This window comes from Somniosus microcephalus, chromosome 16 (assembly GCF_052327205.1).
Source record: "Somniosus microcephalus isolate GS21.2 chromosome 16, FLI_Smic_1.0, whole genome shotgun sequence".
NCBI lineage: Eukaryota > Metazoa > Chordata > Chondrichthyes > Squaliformes > Somniosidae > Somniosus > Somniosus microcephalus.
In genome coordinates, this window is record NC_141002.1 from 85,818,278 (window position 1) to 85,836,897 (window position 18,620).

Sequence of the window (18,620 nt, forward strand, 5' to 3'; positions counted from 1 at the left end):
CAGCAAGGAGCTCACCCAGCAGCACAGCAACAGCAGCCTCCAGACAACGGGCCACACCAGCCGGCTTGGCTGCAAGCCTTGAAACCACCATACCTGGATCTAAACCCACAGGCACCAAACTCAGCCAACGACTTCAAACACTGGCTGGACTGCTTCGAATCGTACCTGGAGGAAGCCGTCGTCCCTCAGAGATCCAAACTAAGAGTCCTGAAAGCCCAAGCGAGCCCGAGAGTATATACACTCATCCAGGACATGACTACGTACGACGACGCCATCAACCTACTGAAACAGCAGTACCGGAGCCCGGTAAACTACATGTACACTAGGCATCTCTTAAGATCTCGCCAGCAACAGCCAGGAGAATCGATAGCTGAATTTTCACGAGCGCTGAGACAACTCGGCAGGAACTGTGACTTTAAAGCGGTGACGGCTACTGCGAACATGGAAGACAATGTCCGCGACGCCTTGGTGAGAGGCCTACGTTCCGACTACACACGGCAAAGACTGCTTGAAGCTAAGGACATAGACCTGGACAAGGCCGAAGCCCTCGCCCTCACCCTAGAGGCCACCCAGCAAGACCAGGAAGCGTTTGCCAGGTACTATTCGCGACCCTGGGACTCGGGCCCGACCCCCACCCCACCACCCTTCACAGCGCTGCCCCCGGGACCTACCTCAGCGTCTGCATCACGGATCCGACCGGGCCCGCTAGCCCCGGTACCGGCCCCGACATCAGGCAACCCCGATCGGGCCGCTGGCTGCTTCTTTTGCGGCCAGGAGAAGCATCCGAGGTCGCGCTGCCCAGCCAAAAACTCGACCTGCAAAACCTGCCTCAAGAAAGGCCACTTCTCCAAGGCCTGCAGAAGCAAATCCTCAGAAGCCAGCAGTGCCTCATGCGAACCCTGGGGGCGGCCATCTTTGTGCGGGGCAGCCGAAGCCTGCAGAGCCTCATGGGAAAACCAGGGGCGGCCATCTTTGTGCGGGGCAGCCGAAGCCTGCAGAGCCTCATGGGAAAACCAGGGGCGGCCATCTTTGTGCGGGGCAGCCGAAGCCTGCAGAGCCTCATGGGAACAGCAGGGGCGGCCATCTTTGTGCGGGGCAAACGATTTAAACAGAGCCTCATGTGAACTACGGGGGCCGCCATCTTCGCCGCCATCTTGTCATGACAACGACGCGCTCATCTACACCCTAGCTTCCGTGACCCTGGATCAAGCCCGCCCGCACCACCTGGCCAGCTCAATGATGGACATCAAAGTCAACGGCCACGCCATGACCTGCCTGTTCGACAGCGGAAGCACGGAGAGCTTCATCCACCCAGACACGGTGAGCCACTACTCCCTCCCCGTCCTGCCAACGCGCAGCCGCATCTCGATGGCATCGAGGTCGCACGCCACAGACATCAGCGGCTACTGTGTCGTGACATTGTCGGTTAAAGGGACAGAGTATAAAAATTTTAAACTCCTCGTACTCCCCCAGCTGTGCGCTGCCGTCATACTAGGGCTGGACTTCCAATCCCACCTCCAAAGTGTAACCCTAGCATACGGTGGACCCCTCCCCCCACTCACAGTCGACAACCAGCGAAAGTTAAACCGCCCACCGCGTAACACCTGCGGCCTATCCACCCTCAAGGTACCGCCACCTTCCCTGTTCGCTAACCTCACCCCCGACTGCAAACCTGTCGCTACTAAGAGCAGACGGTACAGCGCTGGGGACAGAGCCTTCATTAGCTCTGAGGTGCAGCGACTCCTGAAAGAGGGCATTATTGAGGGGAGCAGCAGCCCCTGGCGTGCCCAGGTGGTGGTAGTCAAGACCGGCGACAAAAATCGCCTGGTTATCGACTACAGCCAGACCATAAACAGATACACCCAGCTGGACGCATACCCCCTCCCCCGCATATCGGACATGGTCAATGAGATTGCACAATACCGCGTATTCTCGACCATCGACCTCAAGTCGGCCTACCACCAACTCCCCATCAGCCCGGAGGACAGCCAGTACACCGCCTTCGAGGCGAATGGCCGCCTCTACCAATTCCTTAGGGTCCCCTTTGGTGTCACCAACGGGGTCTCGGTTTTCCAACGGGAGATGGACCGGATGGTTGACCAGAACGGACTACAGGCCACTTTCCCCTATCTCGATAACGTCACCATCTGCGGCCGCAACCGGCAGGACCATGACGTGAATCTGGAGAAATTCCTCCGTACGGCCCAACGGCTGAACCTCACCTACAATAAGGAGAAATGCGTGTTTAACACAGCGCGCCTTGCCATCCTTGGCTGTGTAGTAGAGAACGGAGTCATCGGCCCCGACCCCGAAAGAATGCGCCCCCTCATGGAGCTACCCCTCCCCCACTGTCCAAAAGCACTTAGGAGAACCCTGGGGCTTTTCGCCTACTATGCCCAATGGGTACCCAATTATGCGGACAAAGCCAGACCCCTCCTGAAAACCACATCCTTCCCCCTCACGGAAGAGGCGTGCGCGGCCTTCTCCCTCATTAAGGGAGACATAGCCAAGGCCACAATGCACGCAGTGGATGAGTCAATCCCCTTCCAAGTGGAGAGCGATGCATCCGACTTCGCCCTAGCCGCTACCCTTAACCAGGAGGGTAGGCCGGTAGCCTTCTTCTCAAGGACCCTACAGGGCCCCGAGACCCGACACTCGTCGGTCGAGAAGGAAGCCCAGGCAATTGTGGAGGCAGTACGGCGCTGGAGGCACTACTTGGCAGGCAAACGATTTACCCTCCTCACCGACCAACGCTCGGTTGCCTTCATGTTTAATAACAAGCTGAGGGGCAAGATCAAGAACGACAAAATCTTGAGGTGGAGAATCGAGCTTTCCACCTATGATTATGAGATCTTGTACCGGCCCGGTAAACTGAACGACCCCCCTGATGCTCTTTCACGCATTACATGCGCCAGCGCGCAAAGTGATAGACTTCAGACCCTCCACAATGACCTCTGCCACCCCGGAGTCACCAGACTCTACCATTTCATTAAGGCCCGCAACCTGCCATACTCCATCGAGGAGGTCAGGACCATGACCAGGAACTGCCAGATCTGTGCTGAGTGCAAACCGCACTTCTATAAGCCGGACAGAGCAAGCCTGATCAAGGCCACCCGCCCCTTCGAGCGTCTGAGCATCGACTTCAAGGGGCCCCTACCGTCATCCGACCGTAATGTGTACTTCCTCAACATCGTTGATGAGTACTCCCGTTTCCCCTTTGCCTTCCCCTGCCCAGACATGACCAGTAACATGGTCATTAAATGCCTGAACAAACTCTTCGCCTTGTTCGGGTTCCCGAACTATATACATAGTGACCGGGGCGCCTCCTTCATGAGCGAGGAACTCCGTCAGTTCCTATTGGAGAGGGGTATTGCAGCAAGCAGGACCACCAGCTACAACCCCCAAGGGAACGGCCAGGTGGAAAGAGAGAACGCGACGGTATGGAAGGCCACCCTCTTAGCCTTAAAGTCTAAGGGCCTCCCAACCTCCCGCTGGCAAGAGGTCCTCCCGATTGCGCTGCACTCCATCCGGTCACTACTTTGCACTGCCATTAACACCACCCCCCATGCCCGAATGTTTGTCTTCCCCAGGAAGTCGACTACGGGAACCACCCTACCAACCTGGCTGACCTCTCCGGGACCCGTCTTGCTGCGAAAGCACGTGAGGGCCCATAAAACGGACCCCCTGGTCGAGAAGGTGAACCTCCTGCACGCCAACCCCCAGTACGCCTATGTGGCTTACCCAGACGGACGGGAGGACACTGTCTCCTTACGAGACCTCGCACCCTCACCCCCCCCTCCCAACCCCCCGAGTCCAGCCGAGGTAGACGGCATGCCGGAACCCCACGAGCCTTTGCCGACTACGCAGACACCAGCTTTAACACCGGATAATGTAACACCGCCGCTGCGACGATCGGAGAGGCTAACGAAGCCTCCGGACAGACTGACATACCAGAGCTGGTAATACACTTCACCCCGCCGGACTCTAATCTAAACAAGGGGTGAATGTGGTAAACCACTGTTATAGTTATCACTGTATATTGTTCTCACTGTTCTCACTGTCACATCACTACACGAGGTCGCCTCTTGTCGCACTGTTATACCTGGGCTGACCACCTCCGACTCCGCCCATTACCTGCCCAGGTATAAAGGTAGCTGACTGGCTAGTATTCCTCCCTGTTGGATCGGATCACCCACGAGGGTGGGCTCTGTTATTTAGCCAATAAAAACCTTCAGTTACGTTCTTAACTCGTCGCCTTTTATTGGACTAATTGATAGGCATATCAGGGGATTAATGCCAATTAACTGCCTGTTAACATTAGTTAACAGGCAGTTTTTTCGCTAATCCCTATTTTGATCCCTGAAGTGTGGGCTTCCCGATGGCTCCGAACCTCGCCAGGGTCAGCGAGGTGGGCCGTCGGTCTACGGGGGTCGGAGGGGCCGAGATGTCCGGTGTGCAGGTGAGTAATGGGTGCAAGTGTGCAGAGGTAAGTGTGTGAGGTGTGTGTAAAGTGTTTTAATAAGTTTTACTTACCTTTACTTCTTCCTGCAGGCTTCCTCCCTTCAGGTCTCGGGAGTCCCTCAGCTCACCGGCACAGAAAGCAGAATGGCCGCTGAACTGTCAAAAGCTGCAGTCTTCTGCTTTCTGGTCAGGAAGGCTTTCTAATTGAGTCTTGAGTAAAGACACAACTTAGAAGACGGATTGTCAGTGTTTGACAGCTTCACAGAGCTGTCAAACGATGACATTTCATCTGTCAAAAGCTCTTGACAGATGAAATGGCACTCGCTGATGTCACCTGTAACTGGCTTTCCCTTAATTGGCCTGCTAAGCCCGCTGGGCGGGCTTAACAAGGTCAAACAAGGGAAAGTAGCGTGGGTTGGCCACAAGTCGATGGAGGCGGGACTAAAACCCAACAAGTGAGAGTCCCGCCTCCAAAAGCCCCCCATTGACAAAATCCAACCCTATGCCTCTATTTAAAAAGTCCAGAATCCCATCTGCTTTATTAACTACTTTGTTAACCTGCCCTGCCACCTTCAGAGACTTGTGCACAAACACCCCAGGTCTCTCTGTTCTTGTATCCCCTTTAAAATTGTACCATTTAGCTTCATTCTTCCAACCAAAATGTATCAGCTCACACTTTTCTGCATTGAATTTGATCTGCCATGTGTCCGCCCATTCCACCAGCCTGTCTATGTCCTCTTGAAGTCTATCATTATCTTCCTCACTGTTTACTACACTTCCAAGTTTCGTGTCATCTGCAAATTTTGAAATTATACCCTGTAACCCCAAGTCCAAGTCATTGACGTATATCAAAAACAGCAGTGGGCCTAGTACTGAGCCCTGGGGAACATCACTCCCTTCAGCCTGAAAAACAACCATTCAACTACACTGCCCTCATCCACCCCCTCTGTTACCTCGTAAAAAAACTCTCCTTTATTATTCAATGTTGTCCAAGTGGCTGTTAATTTTCTCCTGGATTGTGGTTCCTAAAAGCTTCCCCACCTCCGACGTTAAACCCAGGATGAAACTTGTTTTTAAATAGACATCCCACTATCCAAAATCTAATGGTTAATACCTAGTAAAAAAAAGACAATAACAATAACAAGAGGATGCTGGATTGGAAAATCATTTTTTTTTTAAAACACACCAAACTTAAATGTAGATTTTACAAAAAAATTCATTACCTCCAATATTTTGCATTGTAATAGAGATAAAAGCTGCAATTTTCCCAGGCCACCCAAATGCTCGCTCTCCTAATTTCTCATAAATTAAAGAGCCTAATTTTAAGAAAAAACAAAGACTTTAGTTAAACAAAATGATGACATTACAAGCATAGGTATTGTGGGATAGAGATCCGTCTTGGATGGTTGTGCAAAATGGGCGGTATCGAATCAGTTGCCCGTTCAAACTCCCTGCCCAATAGTCAGTCCATTGCCTTTAATAGAACTGAGTACAGTATCAAGCGGGCCGTACAACAGGCAGCATGAGATACCACCCGTTTTGTGCAGCCGCCCTAGGTGAATTTCCACCCCCATGTCGCGACATATGCTGTTAAACGGTATCTGCAGCATCTCAAGAAAAGCTATGGCCATACCTCCTTCCTTTGCAGTCTTTAGTAAGAGGTGAACAGAATACAAGGATAATATTGCCACTGCAAATAGCAGGATCCTGTAAGCAAACAAAAGGTGGTTTACAAAAAGAAGTGAAAAATAACTCTGTATATCTCTGAGCATAAACAGCAGGCGTAGTATTTGTTTGTATCAAACAAATCTTCATGATGTTTTTAACGCTGAACAGAAGTGCTCAGTTTAATGCTTCAATTTGTTCATTTTTATTACTCCTCTGACTTTGAATGCAAAACGTCAATTTAGTTTCTTGTGAAATCTACTTTGGCCAGTTCTACCTAGGTAGGCAAATAGCACAAAAATTGCAGATGCTGAAAATTTGAAACAAAAACAGAAAATGTCGGACCCAGTCAGTAATTGTGGAGAGCTGAAGGGTCTGCAGCTGAAACATTGCTTTGTCTGTTCTTTTTTTTGCTTTTTTAAGGACCTCAAGGCTGCTGAAGACCTGCAACTATCAGTAGGAGCTTGTGACTAGTGTAAATTAATTTATCAATCCGGGTCAGAAATGAGCGCAAGAGCCTCAGTTCAATATTACAGCTCACAGCAATGAGTAAATTGATGTTATGGTCTCGGGTATACAATCACTTCATGAAGGTTCCAGACATTCCTTTTGATAAGTCTCTGAGCACACAGGACTACTAAATTACTTTGGGATCAATATTTTAGACGGCAATCGGATTAGTAACTGTATTTTCATTTATTATTCTTGAAAATGATCAGACTGCTCTAAAATGTCACAAATGACTTTGATTTCAATGACTGTTTATTACTGTATACTGTGTTGTGATGTAGGTGTCTTCAGATCACCATCTTATCTTAAGTCCTTTCTGCGCTCTTGCATTTGACTGTATTTTAAACAGATGGTAGACGCTAATCAATTGTATATAGCTTTAAAACTGTGCACGAGTCATGAGAACTATTGGTCTTCCAATAAGTTTATGAACACCAGGCATCAGTTTGAAAACAAACAAAAAAATCTAAGACTACAGTAGGTTTTGGGGGAGAGTTGTTTAAAAACTCAACCATAGTTATTTGAGAAAGTGCTGATTTTGTGCCAAAGCATTAGACTATATACTCTGCTTAAAGTTTTGTACTGAAATTATTGTATATCAAATCATATTTGATTTTTAGCTCTAAAACCTAAAGTAAATGTGTGTGCCGATGTACCCCGATCACTGATAATTTTGTGGAATAGCAATGTTTCATATTACTTTCACATACATTTACAAAGTCCAGCCAATCAGATATTGACTGATCCTGGAGTGTTCTAGTACACAGTAATATAATCGTGACTCTCTTTACAGAAATAACCAACAGTTGTCACTGTTCGTCAAGGGTTGTTATCCTAGATAGCGCAGGGTTGCCTACTGTGCCATTCCTCTATTTCCTCCCTTGCTCCTCCAGCTTAGCATCTGCTCACTCATTTTCAGAAGGAAGAGACTCACCCTTAATAACTCTTCAAGCAATTATAGCCAAGAGGTACAAACGTCCCGCTACAGTCATTCAGTCCACCCTATTTAATGTTAGTTTTGAGTTTCAAGCGCCGTTGTGCTGTCGTGAATATTTTACTTCAACGCTAGTGTAATATTTTTTTTTTTAAAGCGTTTTTAGCAACGACTTTATACGCTAGAAATAAAGAGCTATAAACACACAGTAGGTCAATCAGTAGGAGAGAACAGACAGGGTGCTTACCCTTCAAGATAACCGGGAAAAACAGGAGCTGGACAGGCATTTTAAAACAAGCATAGGGAGGAAGCACCAGTGGAATGATGTGACAGATCATCTCAGTCAAGTAATAGACAGTAGGATTGAAGAAATAATAGACTTTAAAGAACCACAGGACATGTGAATAGCTATGGTAGTGAGAGGCATAACAAGACTGTGGGGTGAGAGAAATGGAAAACCTGAGGGTCAGATATGGATAAAAAAAATGGTCTGAAACTGAAATAGAAGGCACTGAGAAAGCACAGAGAGTCCACCAACTCCAAAAAAGAGAACAGGTCGACAGGGAATCTGTTTGATCTGTTTAGCTGATTTATATGAACTTTCTCCTCATCTATAGTTAAATTAATTTGAAATGATGATGTGCATATCCTGTCACAGTACACATAATCAGAAACATTTTCCCTGTGGGTATGTCTACATTTTGTAGACTTAAGTGGATGACTCAGAGATTCTCCTGATACCTATTAGAAAAAGAATCTACCTTTTGCAGGGCTATGGGGAAAGAGCAGGGGAGGGGGACTAATTGGAGAGCTCTTTCAAAGAGCTGGCACAGGCACGATGGGCCAAATGGCTGCCTCCTGTGCTGTATGATTCTGTGATACTTCTGTTCTTTATGGATAAAATGGCCCTTTTGATTATTGTAAAGGGCTGAAACTGTGAGGCTCCACTGCCGGGGAAAGGGGGTAACCTCATTGACGATGAGTGCAGCTCAGAGAATTGGGGCTATTGTGTCAGTTTTATCTTCAACACAGGATTGCATCTAGAACGGCTACAAGGTGGGAGCGGATCTTTGTAATTTCGGCCCTTAGATGCAATCTTACAAATACCCTTCTGTTGTGTTCACTTTCATTGTCGAAAACACCACTTTTGGAAAAAAATGGCACGACTGGTCAAGCATCACAGATCTGCAGTGTCTTTCGGAGATGTTAAACCCAGGCCCCGTCTGCCCTCTCAGGTGGACGTAAAAGATCCCGTGGCACTACTTCGAAGAAGAGCAGGGGGGTTCTCCCTGGTGACCTGGATCAATATTTATCCCTCAATCAGCATCACTAAAAAACAGATTATCTGATCATTATCACATGGCTGTTTGTGGGAGCTTGCTGTGTGCAAATTGGCTGCTGCATTTCCTACATTACAACAGTGACTACACTTCAAAAAGTACTTCATTGGCTGTAAAGCGCTTTGGGGCACCCTGAGGTTGTGAAAGCCGCTATAGAAATTCAAGTCTTCCTTTTTTCTCTTTGGGCAACTGTACTGGTACTGCAGCTCCTACAGTTTTACAAGTTACCTCTGCTTTGCTATTATTTTAGATTCCAGTCAGTAAAATCTTATTTCCATTATATCTTATGAGGTAAATCATTTTTCAATACTCACACAAATAGTATGATTCCAGCATTGGCCATGGCATAGGACAGGCCGAGAATGCCACTGCCCATGATAGCATTACTGAGATTAAATGCTGACATTCCAAATGATGTCATTCCAGGATGCTGCACATAATCGAATACGTAAGTCAGTACAATTCCATATTATCACACTTCCATTACTATTTAATTTGACATGAAGTATAAAACGAGGAATCTTTTTCACTACTTGCAGGAAGTAAATCAACAAAAAAAACTGACAACATTTAAAAACGATGGACTGACAGGATTACTCACATATTCTTCGTGATATTCTTCATATTTTTTTCCCCCTAAGAATTCACTTGTTAAAAACTTCTGACTTTCGGCATCATCTTCATCAACAAATTGACTAGGGAAGGAAAGCAAATCAAAGTAAAGCAAAAGCTTGCTGGAATTTCAGCCACAAGGCACGAGGCAAAACTAATCTGCTTCTCCTTAAAAGTAGCACCTCATTATCTCCCGATAACTATGGATGAGGATGGCCATTTGACCCATCGTGCTCATTCCATCAGGAAGATATTACCTTCCTCGGTTCTGAGGGACTGCCTAAGAAGAAGAGAAGATTACCTTCTCCTCATCATTGCATCATAATTTATTAATTTTTCTTCGCTAGTCTACCCAGAAGACCCTTCCATATGTTCATCACTTTATGTGAAGACAAACTTCCCAACATCAGCCCTAAGTGTTCCTTTTACTGGTCTGAACCCGTGACCCCTTATTCTACTCTCACAGTTTCGTTTAATTTCATGTCTACATTTTCCATGTCATTTACTATCCAGTATAACTCTATAAGGTCTCCTTTCAAAGCTCAGTTTCCTCAGTTTTGCCTCATACTTCAGTCTTCTGACTTGGGATAATCCTTGTAGTTCTCCCTGAATTGTCTCCAGGGCTTGAATGTCACAAATGCCATATGCTGTGTTCCCTTTCGTTGCAGGAAGCATTAGATTTGGACTCAGTATTCAAGGTGAGGTTTGACCAGGGCACTATACAATTTTGAGCAGACACGATGGGCTGAATGGCCTCCTTCTGTGCCGTAAATTTCTATGATTCTATGACTTCCTCTAACTTCTACTCCACTGCTTTGACTATATAGTTCAGCATTCTATTTGATTTGTTGATTTCTGCTGCACATTGGTTGTTCATGTTGAGTCCAAGATCCCTAGATCCCTTTCAACTTTATCTTTAGCTATTTTAACACCACTCGCGGATAGTAATTTTATCCTTATGTGCAGTTTCTTTTACGGTTTTCCATATTAAATTACATTTGTCATCGTTCCACCTGCTTCCATGTTCTGTCTAACTCATTGTGTAGTTCCAGAGCTCATAATTAACTGCATTAACAGTAGTGTGAGCATATATAAACAAAACGTTGTGCTTTTGTTTTAGGCAGTTAACATCAATTAAACGAGTCTCATTCGTGAGTTGTGTGACTTTTTGAAGCTTAACTTCTCTCCCATAGTAACAATTAAAAAGTACAAGCTTCAGGTGAAACATCAAAGTACAGAGCTCAAGCTCAAATATTTCTATTTAAACATTCTTCTGTTATAACCCTTGTAAAATATTGATTTTGATGGTCTTTTAGCCTCGTGCTTTCACTCTTACCTGCTGATGGTAACTTTTTCTGAATCCGTCATTTTAGTATAGCTCTCATCCATACTGTCTCCACTGTTGCTGTCATCATCAGCCTCAGGACTAACTTTCTTAAGCTCCATGCGATCCATCTCTTTTGTCAAAACAAAACCAGTAAGAAAAAGAAACCGGTACTGCGATCTTTTCAAATCTTTTAGGCTGTTTGATATTTCTCTTCAACTTCTGTATTGATTTCCTGGACAGAGTATTCTGCTGAATAAAAGTAAGAAAACAAATTATACTGGGTCAACATGCTCGGCGTAACAGCTAGCACACCTAATCCGTACATTAGCCCTTTCATATTTACTCTTCTGTAAAATATTAAAAGAGGGGCTGTCATATATTTGTCAGGGTCTTTGTTCTCTCCATTGACGTCAACAGTTTCACTATGCAACCAAGTTAGAAAGCAGGCTACAAACGTGATGTTGTGAGACTATAATGCCATTAAGACAATAAAAAAAGAACATTTTAAACAATTAATGAGCACACAAACAAGTAAAATATACATCTCCAAGGGCAAGTCAAAGGAATTTTTTTTCTCATACAGAGCATTATCATAGAATAGAATCATTCTATGGTTACAGCACAGAAGGAGGCCATTTGGCCCATCGAGCCCGTGCCGGCTCTCTGCAAGAGCACTTCAGCTAGTCCCACTCCCCCGCCCTTTCCCCATAGTCCTGCAATTTTTTTTCCATCCAATTCCCTTTTGAAAGCCACGTTTGAGTCTGCCTCCAGCACCCTTTCAGGCAGTGCATTCCAGATCCTAACCACTCGCTGCGTAAAAAAGTTTTTCCTAATGTCGCCTTTGGTTCTTTTGCCAATCATCTTGAATCTGTGTCCTCTGGTACTTGAATCTTCTGCCAATGGGAACAGTTTCTCGCTATTTACTCTGTCTAGACCCCTCATGATTTTGAATATCTCTATCAAATCCCCTCTCAACCTTCTCTGCTCTAGGAAGAACAACCCCAGCTTCTCTACTCTATCCACATAGCTGGAGTCCCTCATCCCTGGAATCATTCTCATAAATCTTACTAGAACATGGAATGCTTTACCACAAGTGGCTTTTGAGGCACAGACTATAACACTATTTAAAAGGGAACAGGGTAAGAATCTGAAAAGAAAGAATATTAAAGGGAAAGGACAGAGTATTAGAGTAGTTATAAAATGCAGGATTAGCCAAATGACCTACTTCTGTGTTAGAAAACCAGGGATAAGGGACTTCAGTTATGTGGAGAAACTAGAGAAGCTGGGATTGTTCTCCTTAAAGCAAAGAAGGTTTAGGGGCGATTTAATAGAGGTGTTCAAAATAGTGAAGGGTTTTGATAAGATATATTTGATTGGGGAAAACTGTTTCCACTGGCGTGTGGTTTGGTAACCAGGGGACACAGATTTAAGATAATTGGCAAAAAAGAGGGGGGAAATCTTTTTATGCAGAGAGTTGTTATGATCTGGAATGCACTGCCTGAAAGGGTGGTGGAAGCAGATTCAACAGTAACCTTCAAAAGGGAATTGGTTATATACTTGAAAGGGAACAATTTGCAGGGCGATGGGGCAAGAGCAGCGGAATGGGACTAATTGGATCGCTCTTTCAAAGAGCCGGCACGGGCACAATGGGCCAAATGGCCTCCTTCTGTGCTGTATGCTTCTGATTCAATGAAATGTGCTAAAAGAATGTGGATTGCACTGTTAAAATTAAATCACAGCAAATAAATGGAACCTTCTGAGGTACTTAAAAATAAAGTGGTTAAACACTGAATTTACTAATTTAAAAATGATCAGTTTATGTTCACAAACAGTAGTTTTATTTTTATTTCCCTGCCCAGAGGTCTAACCAACAGGCCAACAGCTAGCCAGTTAGGTGGCCCTCACAGTTACTGATTGCTAGGAGATTTATGAGGATAGTCTTTGATTTCCCCTTCTAACCCCCCCCCCCCACCACCCCCCCCACACCCTGTGACATCTCTGATGAGATCCAGAACTCACTGTGTGTGGAAACTACAAAGGCCATAACAAATCCTACCTCCCTGAACATGATGCCACAGAGTGTTTTTGAATAAATAAGGATTTCAGTGGTGGCGGATGGGCCACCTGTTATACACCACACCAGATTTTCCTCTCCACAGAAGGGTAATTGTGCTGGGTGTATAACAGGCGGCCTATCTGCTACCGCCCATTTTCCACCACTGCCAAGATTTAAAATTAGCACTGTTGCCTCACAGCGCCAGGGACCCGGGTTCGAATCCGGCCTCGGGCGACTGTCTGTGTGGAGTTTGCACATTCTCCCCGTGTTTGCGTGGGTTTCCTCCGGGTGCTCCGGTTTCCTCCCACAGTCCAAAGATGTGCGGGTTAGGTTGATTGGCTATGATAAATTGACCCTTAGTGTTAGGGGATTAAATACGTGGGGTTACGGATCAGGTGGAATATGTGTCGGTGCAGGCTCGATGGGCTGAAATGGCCTCTATCTGCACTGTGGGGTTTCTGTGATTCTGTGATTCTGTGTGTATGTTTTTCTCTGCAGCACTGATTTAGCCCTGTCCCAACTCAATGCTCTGGTTCCCAGAACACACAACTACTCATATCAATAAATAAAAACTCCCCAAATATTTACCATTAACAACTTTTGCAACTAGCTGAAGCCACTATAATAGCTGCTTTAAGAATTGTGCAACGAGGGGAGGAGGGTAAGCAGAAATCTTGCTGATAATCACACTGCACTATTTGCCAATGTGGATGACGTGGGTTTAATACAACGGTTAACACTCCTAATGGTAGATCTTGAGCGGGCTCTGCCCCGGAAGCAGTGCCGGGCTGGGGGCTAGGACGAATTGGAGATCGGACCAGACCCCCGTACACCAGAATCAAAAGCGGCTGCACTTTGTGGTGAAGAATTTCTTGGCATTGTGCTCCAGGATAGGAAATTATTCAAACAAGGGGAGAGGGTGGTATTCAGGGTACTCAGGTCCAAGCATTGAGCATTTCCACATGAAATCCACATCCGGGCAACACTGGGACCTGCTCTGCTCAAGTAGACACCCGAAAGAGAGATTATTGCTCCACAGATGTTCATTTGTATTTCTGCATTTGCAATTACACTTTGCACAGTGCATTAATTCTCATTGCTGGGTACCCTGCTATTTTTGTACTTTGTGTCAGTCTTGGCTCAGTGGTAGCACTCTCACCCCCGAGTCAGAAGGTTGTGGGTTCAAATCCCACTCCAGAGGCTTGAACACAATCCAGGCTGGCACTTCAGTGAAGCACTCAGGGAGTGCTGCACTGTTGGAGGTGCAGCATTTTGGATGAGACATTAAACCGAGGTCCTGTCCGGCAGAAGTAAAAGATCTCATGGCACTATTTCGAATAAGAGCAGGGGCGTTCTCCCCAGTGTCCTGGCCCATATTTATCCCGCACCCAACATCACTAAAATAGATCATCTCGTCATTATCGCATTGCTGTCTGTGGGATCTTGCTATGTGCAATTTGGCTGCTGCGTTTTCTACATTACAACAGCGACTATGCTTCAGAAGTATCTCATTGGCTGTAAAGTGCTTTGGGACGTCCTGAGGTCACGAAAGGCGCTATAGAAATGCAAGTTTTTTTCTTTTTGGGGGGGGGGGTAGTATTTTCCTGCGTTATTCTCGGTTGCAGTTGCCATTTGAAAAGCACCATACAAAGTAGTAAGAAAGCACCTGTGTTTTCAATGGAGGGGGAATCCTACAGCTCCAAATAAGGGCAGCCTCCTTTGGTATCCCTCCTGCAGTAGGACCTCCAATACTGCAGCATCATAGGGGGCAGTGTTGCTCACCTTTGATGCTGCGCTGCAGCCAACCAATTAGTCTACATTTCTGCCATCAGAACTTGCTTTGTAATGATGGACTTCTACCCTCTCCTAAATTTAGACCCCCCCCCCCCCCCCGACCAGACAAGACTACTGTAGGTCAATCTCTCTGAGCAAGCTTTTCATTTCCGGGTATCCTGTTCAAACAAGGGGGAGGGACTCATATCTCAAAGTTCCGTGCCCATCTGCCCTACTGGCTCAGGAAAGCCCATGCTATGGTCTCCTCAACCCCATTCTTACCGTTCTGGAAAAACCAGAACTCTTAGCATTAAAGCCAGATTCCTATCCTAATACTGTAGGGGGTTGATCAAGTTAGCAGTAACTTGTCAATCAAACTATTGGCAGACTCATTATTAACTGGTAACCAGTACAACACATGTAAAAGAGCAATCTGTCGTTCATGCAAAATAATGTGTTCAGATGCAATATATTACAGTTATTTCTTTTTAAATCACTTGTCTTGAGCTGAGCTGAATACAGATCTTAACTAACTCAAAATAATGAAGAATGCATGAATGCAGAGATCATGGGGCTCCCCTGTTCACAGTGGGAACAATCTTTAGACGCTATTAGTCGTGCTGAGGCTAAAGTGCGAAGCAGAAACCTTATTAACTCACTATGTGAAGCTACTTCATCCACAGGTATACATAAAGTAAGCATTATACAGTAACTCATTGTAATGAAGTATTTTGTACATAAATAGGTAAATCATGACCATAAACTGCAATCATTAGATATGGAGATACCAAACTGAAATTACTTTGGATTGAATTTGTATTAAAACACTGCAATATCCACAAAATTATAATAACACTTATATGATAAAATAGTTTAAGAACTACTCGGGTGTACTTACCCAACCCAAAATAATCAAGTTCCTTCAAGTGGCTCTTAGTGGAACTCTGAGGTGCTGCTTCTTTAACTTTTTAAAAATTCAGTCTTAATCATTCTGAAATTAATCTTTCTTGCGAATTTTGTTACCTGTTAGAAAACATTCAAAAAATCACAGATTAAGCAATATGAATGACCAGTTGGAATACATGGGTCAATTAAAAAAAATCCAAACTGGGCTAAGGTCTCCAATTAACTCACAATCTTTACTGAATTTGCAGAGATTTAATTAAAAATAGATTTTGCGTATACACAAATATTCCTGAAGTAGATGCTTAAAAGTTAATGGTCTACTCCTCTTCATTTAAATTTGATTCATTTCAATTATTTGTTTATTTCAATTAAAATTGCTTAATTCGTACTACAGGATAATTTGATTAAAAATTTACTTTCAATTAACAGGCTTTCCTTAAGGTGTCAGCCTCTGCTCAGTTGGTAGCACTCTCGCCTCTGTCAGAACGTTGTGGGTCCAAGTCTCCTTCCAGGACTGGAGCACATAATCTCGGCTGACACTCCAGTGCTGTGCTGAGGGAGTACTGCGAGTGGGCATAAAAGACCCCGTGGCACTATTCGAAGAAGAGCAGGGGAGTTCTCCCGAATCCTGGCCAACATTTATCCTTCAACCAACCCCACCAAAACTGTTGAATTGGTCATTTATCCCATTGCTATTTGTGGAATCTTGCTGTGCGCAAATTGGCTGCCGCGTTTCCCTACATTACAACAGAGACTACACTTCAAAAGTGATTCATTGGCTGTGAAAAGCTTTGGGATGCCCTGAGGTTGTGAAAGGCTCCATATAAATGCACGTTCTTTCTTTCCTGTTTGCCCACCCCTGTTCTGAAAGCTCTGACTCTTGCCAAGGTACAATTCCACAGGCAACCCTCCAGTTCCCTGCTCAACTGGTTTCACGTGAAGCATGCTGCTCTGTTTAAAACAAGCCACAGCAAATACTGTAAAAGTAAGACTTGCATTTATATAGCGCCTTTCACAACCACTGGACGTCCCAAAGTGCTTTACAGCCAATGAAGTACTTTTGAAATGGAGTCACTGTTGTAATGTAGGAAACGCGGCAGCTAATTTGCGCACAGCAAGCTCCCACAAACAGCAATATGATAATGACCCGATAACCCATTTTTGTTATGTCGATTGAGGGATAAATATTGGCCCAGGACACCGGGGATAACATAGAAACATACATAGAAACATAGAAGATAGGAGCAGGAGTAGGCCATTCGGCCATTCGAGCCTGCTCCGCCATTCAATGAGATCATGGCTGATCATTCAAATTCAGTACCCTGTCCCTGCCTTCTCCCCATATCCCTTGATCCCTTTAGCCTTAAGAAATATATCCAACTCTTTCTTGAATATATTTAATGAACTGGCCTCCACCTCACCTGCTCTTCTTCGAAATAGTGCCACGGGATCTTTTACGTCCATCTGAAAGAGCAGACGGGGCCTCGGTTTAACATCTAATCCGAAACACGGCACCTCCGACAGTGTAGCACTCCCTCAGCACTGCACTGGAGTGTCAGCCTAGATTTTTGTGCTCAAGTCTCTGGAGTGGGACTTGAACCCACAGCCTTCTGACTCAGGGGCAAGAGTGCTACCAAGTTGTTTCAGTAAAAAATCTATTGTCTAAGTGGGAAAGACCAACCAACATACACATGAAGTTCAAATAACTAGAGTCCACCTTTATAAATCTGTGGCCACGCGAGGGATCTTCGCAGGCTCCAAATCCCATGGATTGTATCACACTATAAAGAACTGCTACTGCTATTTCCTAGTGTAAAATAGTAGCAGTGATTCTCCTTTTAAAACTATTTGGCTGCAAAACTACCTTTGCTTTTGGTTTTGAATAAAGCAAATTTATATTTCTCGAAATATAAAATGTTTCAAAACGCATTGTACATGTTTTCGGTATCCATTTTAACATAAATTACTGGCACAAGAAATACAACAGCTCAACAAAATTCTAAATCACCTTCTCCATTTCCACCATTCCCACTCTTTACCCCCTTTATCTAACAATAAAGAAAAGCAAATTACCTGGTAACATTTCTGAGCTTATGATTGTTTGATAATAACAGCCAAAGGGCTGCTGCGCGAAAATAGCCAAAACTATAAACATGGTGAGGATAGCTTAAACCAAAAGAACATGGCGCCTTAGAGTATTATTATGCTGCATAACTTAATCAATAGCTGACAGAAATTCCTTTCTTAAATTACCACATTACAAGAAAACAAGTTATAGTTTTCCAAATGTACCACCAGAAATAAATTGATTAACATTCAATTTCATTTTACAAAAATGGATTTAACAACACTTCTAATTATAATGTTGATTAAATACATCCCACTGCTACAGATGAAAAACAGATTCAACCATAATTCCATAATCTTGTTTAAATAAAAATAAGAAAAGTTTAACAGTCAAAATATGTAAGTAGACCCCAAGTATAATCATTACACTCATTCAGTCATGAAAACCACTATTACCTCAATACATAGAAAAATTCTTTCTCAAGCTGTTGCCTGGGTTAACTCTGAAAAGCAACTTTTGTACTGTTGCACATAAGACCTTGGGCTGATTGCATCATAGACAGGTGAGCAGATGACTAAAGAGGAGGGGAGTATACTACGAGAGCCAATCATCAAATGCACCAAACTCAACACCTCCATTTAAAGATTGCTTACGTCAGCAATACAAAAGGCCAATATCTTATCCAAAATCAAGATTAAACTGCTGATCTTATAAATCCACAACTGACATATCGTTCAGGAGAAGGTCCGATTAAAAAAAAAAGCATCTTCTGGACACTAATACAACCCAATGATCAGAAATGATCTCATGGTCATTGGCGGAATTTTTACTGCTAGCACAAATTCTGTTTTTACCAATAAGTTCCCAGGAACGGTATATTGTATTTTATTGACAAACCCTCACGGAAAGGCTAAGGCCCAACAACAGAAGACACCACCAGGCTTCAAAACAGCAAAGAGAAGATGAGG

At 44.7% G+C, this 18,620-nt stretch overlaps 1 protein-coding gene across 3 annotated transcripts in view; it reads right to left on the reverse strand.

Annotated features, from left to right (window-relative positions):
• LOC147106357 (sodium-coupled neutral amino acid transporter 4-like) overlaps positions 1-18,620 on the reverse strand; it is a 99,810-nt gene that overhangs the window by 41,389 nt on the left and 39,801 nt on the right. For 2 of the 3 annotated variants that reach the window (XM_086009398.1, XM_086009400.1), the window contains exons 2-7: positions 15,577-15,701; positions 10,859-11,098; positions 9,512-9,605; positions 9,225-9,340; positions 6,095-6,168; positions 5,685-5,777 (exon numbers count right to left, since the gene is read on the reverse strand). In XM_086009398.1, the coding sequence (XP_085865524.1) occupies positions 5,685-5,777; positions 6,095-6,168; positions 9,225-9,340; positions 9,512-9,605; positions 10,859-10,977 (496 nt within the window). In that variant the 5' untranslated portion in view covers positions 10,978-11,098; positions 15,577-15,701. The remainder of the gene's footprint in view (positions 1-5,684; positions 5,778-6,094; positions 6,169-9,224; positions 9,341-9,511; positions 9,606-10,858; positions 11,099-15,576; positions 15,702-18,620) is intronic. The other variant, XM_086009399.1, reaches the window with a different exon arrangement.